Raw genomic sequence first — 10834 nt, forward strand, 5'->3', positions numbered from 1 at the left:
ATTTTTTTGGCCGGCATGGTACAATTGACATTTTACGTTGCAAACCTAATAACCATCAAATAACTAGTGGCTCGTACCAACATGACAACACTTTGACAATTGTTTTAAAGAAAAAATGAACTGACTGTATGTTCTAGCTAAATTTTCCTTATTTTTTGTTAGTTACACAGCAGCTTGACAGCAAAAATTTGCGACCGTCACTTGTTTTCGTCATGGCTAGGTAGATAGGATAAAACTCTCCTCTCGTAAGTAACACTTAAACTCAAGCAAACAGATACATATGTAAGTGGTAAAAAATTTCGAATTGCAAATTCTACACAAAAATGTGTTTTTTCTTCTCGATGGGTCAGGTTACAATTTACGATTAAAAAAATTGAAAGCAGGGAAAGTACAAGACAAAAAAAAAACTCGTCAAGTTGAAATACTTTTTTCAAAAATCGTAAATCTAATTAATATCACACAAAAGGCACACATTTCAAACCCATTTAGGTCTACAGTTAAAATATTTCCTATTCAAAAATCTAATATCACACATGGTAAAATATGTTTTGGTCGTATCACCACACTTTGCATTTATTGTCACTAGGATTCATTCTGCTCCCTACGGGACATTCGAAGGCTTTCGAGAATTCTTGCGAATTCTGCAGCGACCCTATAACTCTCACATTGTTGGGAGAGTGTTCATCAAACTCGATCTGACTTTCCAACTCATCCGCAGAGATTGTTTCGCACCAAATCTGCAAGAAATCATAAACAAAACAATCAATCAAACCGTTCGTGTCTCTTACGCTTCCGAACGCAATAAAAAACAACTGATCACTGGTGAAATTCTCGAAACCAGGAAGTCTGGGCTCGGGCCCGTTCTTTTTCAAGTAACTGTGGTACGCCCTGTATGCGTGGCTGAGGCCTCCGTTGTCGGCCAGATTCTCACCAAGTGTCTTCATTCCTTGCACCTAAAAATTCAACGTGTCTTGCAATTGTGCAACATCAATAAATTAAACGACGCACGTGCTTCTCGACTCCTTCGACCGTGAAATTATCGTACTGCTTGACGAAACATTCGATTTTTTCTTCAAAAGTATGGACAGTTGCGTTTGTCCACCACTCCTTGTAATTCCCGAATTTGTCGTGTTTTCTGCCTGGAAATCGTAACATTTGAAAGATAAGATTGTTCACGGTTAAATTCTTCAGTCGCTGTCTTCGTGTTACCACGAGGTAAAAGTTATCGTCTTTTTACTTTCATTTTACGCGTACTCTTTTTTCAATATAAATGAGCGCGATAATTTAAAGGAAAGTAATTTATGAAGTCACCCGATCGGCTGAGTTATTAATGATCGCAAGACCTACCAGTGTTGTCGAAGCCGTGAGTTAATTCATGGCCCAGCACGGATCCGATGGCTCCGTAATTCAAAACTCTAGAAAGACGGTCATTTAGTCAGTCTTCACACAACTTCTAGTTTTCACTTACTCTAGTCCCAGATGATAAATTGGAAACGCCAGAATCGCCATTGGTAGATCTAAAAACGATTGACTCACGCTACCGCTTAAAAATTGTTTTTACTTACTGATGGCATTATCCGGAAACGAGTTGTAAGCGTTGACTGTTGTAGGGTCAGTGCTCCAGTTCCTTTCGTTAACGAGTCTTAAATTCTCCAACTTGCTCGGAATGTAAGTTTTGATGAAACTCATCATGTTTTCCAAATAAGTATCGTTACTGATGACAATCTAAATCTGTATTAGTCACAAACATGCCTCGAATATTAATTGTCAATAACTTACGCCTTGATAGTAAACATCTAACGCACCCTTTTCAAACAACCACTCAGGATATCCAATAAAGCTAATCATTTCCTTGCTCTTCTCTAATGTGGCTTGTTTCGTCTCCTCATCCATCCACTTTATGTGGTTGACGTGATCGACGAAAGCATTTTTTATGTCGTACAACATTTGCTCTACCTATCAAAATAAATGAGAACATCATAAAAATCATCGTATGTTTGTTTTACTTTCGGTTTGGTTTCATTCGAAAAAGTCCTGTCCGCGAGTCCATAACTGACCGCCATTCCCATAAAACTGTTCACCAGCGCACTGCAATCCAAAGATCTACACAGGATTAGCAGAAAGTTGCGAAAATCTATTTACCTCGTTCGCAAAACTGTAGTCCCGGCGTAAAACGGTGCCGTCTGTTTTAAAATATATTCAACAACGTCTGACGAAGTATTGATTATCATTGCAAACACGGTTACCCACCACATGTACAACTCTAGATAAATATCGGAGGTGGTCATCACATAGCTTAGCACTTTGGGCAGATAGTCGCTATCGTCGTCGCCTAAATAGAAGAGATCTTTGTCGAAGTCGACTGTGACGTTAGTGCCTTCGAACAAATAGTTTACGTATTTTTCAAAAATTTCAGGATAATCCTTGTTTATCGTGTTGGTCAAGTATTCGTTAACCTTCGTCTGAAGTTCTTTAACGTTCTGCGAGTGTAACTCAGCTGCAGGGTCGGTAAAATTACTGATTAACTCGTCCACATGGTACGTCATGTTCAACAGAACCTCAGTAGCTTGGTCAAGAATATCTGCTTTGGGTTCTTCAGACGTAACGTTCTTGAAGACTGTCGCCAAAACATACTTCATAATATTTCGGTTAGTTTTTCGTCGAAGCTCTTCTAAATCAGTTTTCTCGTTTTCACTCTTCTTGTCGTTCATTTTCTTCAGGGGACTACAACCGGTGAGATTGTTGCGTCTTCTATAACCTCTTAGACAAAACTCACCTTGGCAAAGGACACCGAAGTCCGGGCACTCCAATGTACATCACATTTTCCGAACGGTTAAATATGTTAGCTTCGACGAAAAACCCAATCAGCACGTCCATAGCAAAGAACTTTTTGATCATTGTTTCAGATTTCAACCAATCAAATTTAAAATCTTCTATTTCTTGTTCGGTTTTAGTGAAAATGCTCGGAACTGACGGTAAATCAACCTCTTGCAAATATTTATAAATCATCGATAACCCTAAATTATCGATAGCTTCTGCAATTGCTCAATGTTAGTTTAGACCAAGATGTAGACAAGCATGCAAACCTGTATCCATACAGGACTTGTAAAAATTTCGAGTCTGCTTCACTGAAAAAGGTTCTTCGGTTTTTTCTTCCGAGGTGAGAAAGTTTTCAGTGGCAATCAGAACTTTTTCGCTGACTGTTGAGAAAGCTGAGAACGACGGGAACCATCCATGGTTAGGGTGTTCTTTGGACCAGCGTCCGCAAGTGTATTTGTAGAAGTCGTCGCAAGGGTTGACGCTGAAGTCCAACGACAAACGCAGATTTGCCGCAGAGCGAAGGCACTCTTCGGAAGTGCATATCTGATTCTCGTAGTATATACTGCAGTCTAGAATGTCGGGTGTTGGGATTAATTGGAAAATCGGAAAACGAGACGTTTTTAAACTTACACAACACTGATAAAATTATGACCACGATGAGCAGGAGCAGAACCAACACTACGAGTATGGCAGATAGTATTTTATAAAATTTTGGTTTCTTGAAACTGAAAAGAGATGGTTTCAGATTACGACGCTTGGTACAAAATAAGATGTGTTTAATGTTTTGCCAAGAACGGTGCCTTGGGTACATCATTTAACTAAAATATGTTCCGAAGTTCGAAACATGAGCAAAACTTTGCTAACCGGAACTAAACAGGCAAGTTTTCGTATTTGCCGCTTCGCTTCATAAACTTATCGGTACTACAGAAAGTTTGGCAATTATCTTGTTATCTCTCAACTAAAAATGAAGGACGGTATTTAAAAGTAACGGGATAAGATTATATGGCAGTACTAAAATTATCCCAATCATGGAAACCAATATTGGCGGTAAGATGGTTGTCTCGGATCGTGCAGCTGCATCCCTTTTCCTTCGTACAGGGCAGGGATTAAAAATTTGTGATAGAACGTGTTTTTGCTATTTATTGTAAATTTCGTTAGTACTTTGTGTCTTAAAAACAGTAAAGATTCGTCGGTACGCATTTGTTTTGAGGCTGACTCTGGAATTCACAACAGAGAATTGTTTGAATCATGATTTATGGTTGGGCTGACCGCCTACTGCAATTGCGACAAAAGGAACGTTATCTCCGGTCAAATACTTTTAAAGGGCCATATAATCTAATACCTTAAGCGTTACTTTTATATTTCATGATTTTTGATAAATTTTTAGTTCAACTAAATTTTTCTGGAAATACCTACATGTTCTTAAATAAATTTTGTGTCTTTTGTATCATTATATCTACAAGTTCTTGGTTAAAACTACAAAACGATTGACACCATAATTTAAAATATGAATAAAATAAATTTTTCTAGGAAGTGTAAATACCTATAATACGATAAGTTATTCAAGTACCAAAAATTAAGGATACGAATATGTAATACGAACTAAGAAAACAAAATTTTAAAAATAATTACTTCTAATTTGGAAAACTTTTCTCGTAAATTTTCTTAACTTAGAACGTCAAAGACTCCAAGATATGAATAAAAATACACCTTCCTTAATTTTAGCATCACAAGGAATCACTATAGAAACTACTAGGAATTGGATTTTGAGGTAAATACCGTTCACGTTGTTTTGGCATAATGAGAAGTCATGATTTATTTTTTTAACGTTGGACACACTGTTTGATTTCCGTCACTAAAGTGCCTGACAAGCGTACCTGTCAAAATGAACATAACATGTTGCTGAATTTCGTGCGATGTCTGAGTATTCTTCTGTTGCAAACTAGTTAAACTGACAACAATGCACTAGACATTGATGCTATTTATAACCTCAAACTTAGAAAAACATAACCTAATTCAACAGACAGCTTTAGTACCAAATTAAATATATACAGAGTGAGCAACAATAACTGTTACAGTTGGCAAAAAAAATTTTACATAAAATTTTCAAGACTGTGAATTGTACCTATTTCGGGTTGTTTTATTGACAATATTGACACCTGGTATACATTTCAAATTTAAACGTCTTGGTTTTTGTAATCTTTTATTAATAAAATGGTTTTCTCGTTGGAACATGACATAAAAGTCACCAAAAATCACCAGAATTTATTGCCAACTCAATCAGTACTTGTTGCTCACACGGTATAATCTGTTTCAATATCAAAAATCCACCACCTGTTGAATTATGTTGGTAGAAAAAAAGAAATCCCTAGAATAAGTTTAATTTTTTTGGTTGGCCCAACCTCCCGACAAAATTTGACATGAACTGTTGAGTTTATTTACCTAACACAAAATAATTATTATGTGCAAAAAGGTGGTAGCTACCACATCATACATTTTGAGTAAAATAATAAAATGAGAATAAAAAACAGGATGAACTACGACCAAAACGACTGTCAACAGTTTTCTTTCATAACCCCACTTTTTTCTGACACATGCAGACACACTAAAAACAAAAGTTGGCGACGTTGTCGGTTGTATTTTCGAGATAGAATCCAGTGTTGGTGGATTTTTGATTTTGAAACAGATTTTATATATACAGTGACCGGCAAAAGTATGGAATAAATTCATTAAAAGTTAAACAAAAAATTTTTCAAAAAAATCTTTGGACAGGTCAATTTTAGTTTATAAAAATGCATATTTTAATACAAAATTAAATTCCAAGCAGTCATTTGTTTTCGAGTTATGACGTCATCGATAGTTTTTTTTAATGGAAACCCCCTATTTTTTTTCTTGATTCTGATAGCCCTTTTAATTGTCTAAACGCTAGTAAAAAAATATTGTTACCTTACATAAGGAAATTTTTGTTTAATTTTTAAGGAATTTATTCCATACTTTTGCCGTTCACTGTATATATTCGTATGAAGAAAAATACAATTAAAATTCGAAATTCACAAAATAATTATGGTAAATTATATGTTTTTAATTTGTTGTAGCCAATTTAGGGCGTCTTCAGTAAGTAGATGTAGTTTGGAGAAACCTTGCTGGAATTTAGTAAGGGGACATTCTTCCACAATGTGTTAGATGGTTTCTTTTTCTGCACCGCATTCACAAGAAGGGTTTTCACGAATGTTCCAGTGAAACAGCATATTATTGCATTTGCCATGGCCGGTTCTAAAACGATTTAATTTACACCAGATTTTCCTGGGTAGGTGAAATACCAAATTAAATGCAAAATTTCTATGGCCTCCCATTATGCTAAAACACCGTGAACGCATTTTAGTTTAAAGCTTTAGTTTATACTCTTTGAGACAGACTAGTAGACAGATTTCTGGCGGTAAAACTACTACCAATATCGCCATCTACCGGCGATACTAGTTTAACATCATGTTATGGGGCGTGCGGCACATTCAACTACGCCACCAGCGCCAACTACTATGGGACAATCATTTATAATAACCCTGTATAATATAATAATTAGATGTAAAGGAGGTAACAAAATGTAACAAACTTCAAGAAAAAGTGACTGTCTTTTCTAATTTAAAAAAACAATGTAGTGTTTTTATGAATCTTATCTAGACCTAATGTGATCCCAACAAGAATCAAAATTGTATTAATTGTGAGTTATCTATAGCTAATAATTATTTTTTTCCATTTAATTCGTAATTAGCAGCCCTATTCTATCCTAAAATTGCTAATTGCGTCCAGGAAACATTTTGGCTGTTGACCAGCGTAATTGATAGCGTGATAACAAAAGGGACAAGAGGAACCGTATTAGTCACAAAAATTTAATCCATTCTCCAATAAACAAAATAGTTTTATTGCAACCGTCAAAAAAACGCGACATTTATGCATCATTATCAAGTCGCAAAGTATGTAATTTTTTGATAGATCAAAAATAGTTGTCAAAAAGTTTCCTTCGATGTTTTAATAATTTTTTTTAGATTCTACGTCTCTAATAGGTCTATTATTGTATTCAATTTGGAGTCGTTTATGGCTATCTCTTAAAGCACTCGTAGTTTAATAGATCTCTAAGAAAATTTTTATCAATATTTCAGTGTATTAGTGTATTATTGTCATTGGCGCACTCGTTCCATACAAAACTCCCCTACGGGTCGTTTTCTACACCTGGAACTCGTGCGCCAAATCAACCCTTATAAAACTCGTTCTTTAATATACTATTTTAGATTCTGCGTCTCTAATAGGTCTATTATTGTATTCAATTTGGAGTCGTTTATGGCTATCTCTTAAAGCACTCGTAGTTTAATAGATCTCTAAGAAAATTTTTATCAATATTTCAGTGTATTATTGTCATTTACACCAAAAAACTTCCAATATTAATGTTCAAACTCTACTTTATAACATCTGTTGCAGATATAGTTGCATCTGTTACCTTGAATTACCAATTAATACAAAATTCCCTAGAATTTGAAAATTTAATTTTTTTATTTAAAAATTAAAACAAGGGTGCAAATTCTAAAAAATAACATAAAAAACTCGTTTTTATAAGGGCATTGGCGCACTCGTCCCATACAAAACTCCCCTACGGGTCGTTTTCTACACTTGGGACTCGTGCGCCAAATCCGAGGCCAAATCAACCCTTATAAAACTCGTTCTTTAATATACTATTTTCACTGTTTTTACGGTGAAAAATAACTATTTCCTCATTATTTTCTAACATGAGTTGACATTGCCCCATTGAGTTGTTCCGCGAATTTTGGGGCACCCAGAATTTAATAACGAAAGTTAAAAATCAATTACGTACACGACTATACGAGTCATCTAGAATTTAGTCTAGATTTGTTTCTAGAATCTAGAACTGCGTAATCTAACTTTAAGAACACAAATTTCAAAATTTGCAAATCTTCTGCAACACAAAGAAATTATGAATTATGTATCAGAAATTTTCAACTTGGATTTACCAATATATGTATAATTAAAATAATTGACAACGAATTGTATATTAATTACATACCTATGTCATTTACAAATTTGATGGAAATCTTATTTTATCGAACGCGTTACCTTCATCGCGCGTTCAATTTTCCCCATTTTTCTATTTCGAAAATTACAGTTTGCCGCATACAGTTCAACGTTTGTCGTGTCAAGGATACCAGACTAGAATATGGTAAGACAATGTGTTTGATAATAGATGTATGAATTCTAATCTATCGATTTGATTGTAATTTACTCACAACTTAGACCTGGAGTTGACTTCAACTAAGTAATCATTAGCTTGCCTCGGCACTGACGGATATCCTGCAACGATATTTAATTTCAAAAGAAATGTAGGTACTGCAACAGTCGGCTCATAAAAATTTCAAATTTTATTATGCGCATAAATTTGTTCTGCATTTCGCAGCCCGCCAAGCTTCACACGTTCACAAAAAGAAACTTACTCGTGATGGCGAAGGGTTTGCCGTTATCATCCGGCTGATATGCATAGTTATCCATGTCTGTTGTCCACAAAACTACTAAGGGTGGTTTTACCTGACGCAAACTGTGTCATGTTGCGCGCGAGGACTTTATCGGTAAACTACTCGTCAGTTACTGTACCACCAATAAAACAAATCGATGCTCTCTGAATATCGATTAAAAGAACTTTTAAACATTATAAATTATTTATAAAGTTATTGCTTCCGTCCATATTACGCACACACGCGTATCCGAATGACAATACTCGACGTAATTGCACACATATCCTCGATTATCATAATATATGGTACTTTAAAAACCCATTAACTGTTAACTTATCATCGACAGGGATAAATAAAGGTGGCACTTCTTGGTAATCGGACGAAAAACGAACGTACAAATTGCAAGCATTTATTAGCAAAAATTATCAAAAATGACTGTACATAGGCGTCTAATTACAATAAATTATGTACAAGGAATTAAGTAAAGCGGCGTTCAGTGATAACCGTGCCCTAAAGCTAGGGGTGCAGGGAAGTAGCTCTTGACTATGGGCTGCGGGGCCAGGATCGTCTAAAACATCGAGAGAAATTTTCCAATTATCAAATCAATACACACTTCCAGGTAAAAATCATTCACATGGCTCTAGTGAAATACAAACAGTTTGTGTCGTTTTTATTGATCAATTTTTTATCAAACTCCGCATATGTAAACAATTTCACCTCATTACTGGAGTCTCTTTTTTGAATAATTAATCCAAATCCGAGTCAATTATTGAAGATGACGGTACTACCTTTCCGGAAGTATCGCAGAGATATTGAATAAACTAGAGATTTGCTATGGAAATGGCTGAAATCTACCAGATAATAACATTATAAACGCGATGTGGCGTGACACGATACGGTCACATTCGGTATTCACAATCAGTACTTTAAACTAGAAAGGATTACCATTAATAAATAACGTGTGACCACCCTAATGCACCCATTAACATTATCGACATGTCATAAAGCGAAGGTAAATTTAGATCGAATTTGTCACTGACATCACTAGTAATGACCCCCTCCGACCTCAAATCATCCAAACTCAGTTTAATTCTCTTGAACGCTGCAAATTTAAAAACTTGTTTGTTACCTTTACGATGGGGGCAGGATGGGCGATGTGGACTTTGGTGACCGTCGCATAACTGGTGGCTGGGGCTACGCCGATGGTCTTGACGATGGGGGCGGGTGCAAAAATCGGGGCTGGAGCAACCACCGGAGCTTTAAATATCGGTGCCGAAAAGACCGGTGCTGGTAGAATCTGCGGCGCTGGGACTAGTGGACCGAGGCCCAAACCATGAAGGTCGTATCCTGGCGCTGCTCGAGTCAACGTGGCTAAAAGACCCAAAAGAATCTGCGGAAAGGATAATGTCGACTTTGCCCGACTTGGACTCACCAGTTTGAACATTTTTGCGGATGAAGTAAATACCAACTGAGCGACTTCTTCCTGTGATTGCTTTTATAGGGACGATTGGCTAACGCTCGTTGTAATTTAACGTAAGACATGTGCCATAAAATACAACAACATTCCAATTGATAAAGCACACACAATTGCGCAATTTCGATTGGACGGTTATCGAGATCGCCATTGAATTGGAGATCGGAAGCAGCAAGATTCATGAATCAAATTTTTATTTTTTTATTTGTCATATTTACGGTGAAAACGTTCGAATATTTTGCATTTTTCATTTTGTGCCGACTCGGAAACAACAAATGTGAAATCTGACCAGTTTCCTAAACGAGAAGTCGGAGAAAATTTTTCCGTTTGGTAATTTCGTTTAAAGTGTTATATAATTAAAAAAAAATGATCGTTTTATGCAAGTGTGGTAAAATGAATGGCTGAAGGCTATGAAGAAGGTGCAACGACAGAATAGCAATGATAGTACCGTGACGGCAAAGATTTCCTTTCACCTTTGGATTGGATCTGTAACAATTTTTTATCGCCGATTAGAATCCAGATCATTTAGTAACGATATACGTGCAATTGCAATTCTTGCCCAAGACTTTATTTTATGATACCGTTGGGTGGCCGCTACATGTGGACTGATCACACCCTTAAAAGGAAACAATCAGAACAATCTCTAATCAATTCGACGATAACTTTGCATAATGAAGCTAAAATAACTGGAATATTGATTAGATATTATGTCCTTATCAACCCCGCGCTAATACCTTTCGGATATGTTCGATCTCAGAAAATTTTAGTCAAATTAGATGGAAGTGATTTGAGCCACTCCTTCGCATTTTGACGCACCAGTTCTATTTTTACTCGACCAATATCTCTACGAAAAAAATTATACAATAAAAAATAAAGCACTACTGCAACTGGCGAGTAAAGTAATAAAAATCCTTTCCTAACAGCGTGTTATAACTCGCTGAATTATTAATGAACGTATCATTGATTTTATTTATATGAAACATGTGTAAATTATTTTCTCTTAAATAAAATGTTCTATCATTTT

At 35.9% G+C, this 10834-nt stretch overlaps 2 protein-coding genes across 2 annotated transcripts; both read right to left on the bottom strand.

Annotated features, from left to right (window-relative positions):
• Positions 1–411: 411 nt before the first annotated feature.
• On the bottom strand, positions 412–8592 carry Nep5 (Neprilysin 5). Its single transcript, XM_069051367.1, has 14 exons — positions 8319–8592; positions 8115–8178; positions 3451–3545; positions 3087–3389; positions 2777–3035; positions 2143–2724; positions 2007–2103; positions 1780–1956; positions 1566–1725; positions 1469–1517; positions 1348–1415; positions 1009–1139; positions 789–953; positions 412–737 (listed from the first exon to the last, which is right to left on the bottom strand). Exons 1-14 carry the CDS (start codon positions 8371–8373, stop codon positions 558–560), a joined length of 2385 nt encoding a protein of 794 aa, XP_068907468.1. The 5' UTR covers positions 8374–8592; the 3' UTR covers positions 412–557.
• A 139-nt stretch (positions 8593–8731) lies between these two features.
• LOC138133449 (uncharacterized) lies at positions 8732–9893 on the bottom strand. Its single transcript, XM_069051368.1, has 3 exons — positions 9769–9893; positions 9466–9726; positions 8732–8904 (listed from the first exon to the last, which is right to left on the bottom strand). Exons 1-3 carry the CDS (start codon positions 9778–9780, stop codon positions 8830–8832), a joined length of 348 nt encoding a protein of 115 aa, XP_068907469.1. The 5' UTR covers positions 9781–9893; the 3' UTR covers positions 8732–8829.
• Positions 9894–10834: the final 941 nt, after the last annotated feature.

The sequence above is a fragment of the Tenebrio molitor genome, chromosome 6 (assembly GCF_963966145.1).
Source record: "Tenebrio molitor chromosome 6, icTenMoli1.1, whole genome shotgun sequence".
Classification (NCBI taxonomy): domain Eukaryota; kingdom Metazoa; phylum Arthropoda; class Insecta; order Coleoptera; family Tenebrionidae; genus Tenebrio; species Tenebrio molitor.

What these genes read in the sequence shown, in the direction of transcription:
- Nep5 (XM_069051367.1), bottom strand. Translation starts at nt 8,373, where the DNA reads ATGGATAACTATGCATATCAGCCGGATGATAACGGCAAACCCTTCGCC. An exon ending in ACTACAGTTTTGCGAACGAG is followed by an intron (nt 2,104 to 2,142) that starts GTAAATAGATTT and finishes AATCCTGTGTAG; the next exon opens with ATCTTTGGATTGCAGTGCGC. An exon ending in TCACGGCTTCGACAACACTG is followed by an intron (nt 1,140 to 1,347) that starts GTAGGTCTTGCG and finishes TACGATTTCCAG; the next exon opens with GCAGAAAACACGACAAATTC.
- LOC138133449 (XM_069051368.1), bottom strand. An exon ending in ATCCTGCCCCCATCGTAAAG is followed by an intron (nt 8,905 to 9,465) that starts GTAACAAACAAG and finishes TCGATGTTTTAG; the next exon opens with ACGATCCTGGCCCCGCAGCC.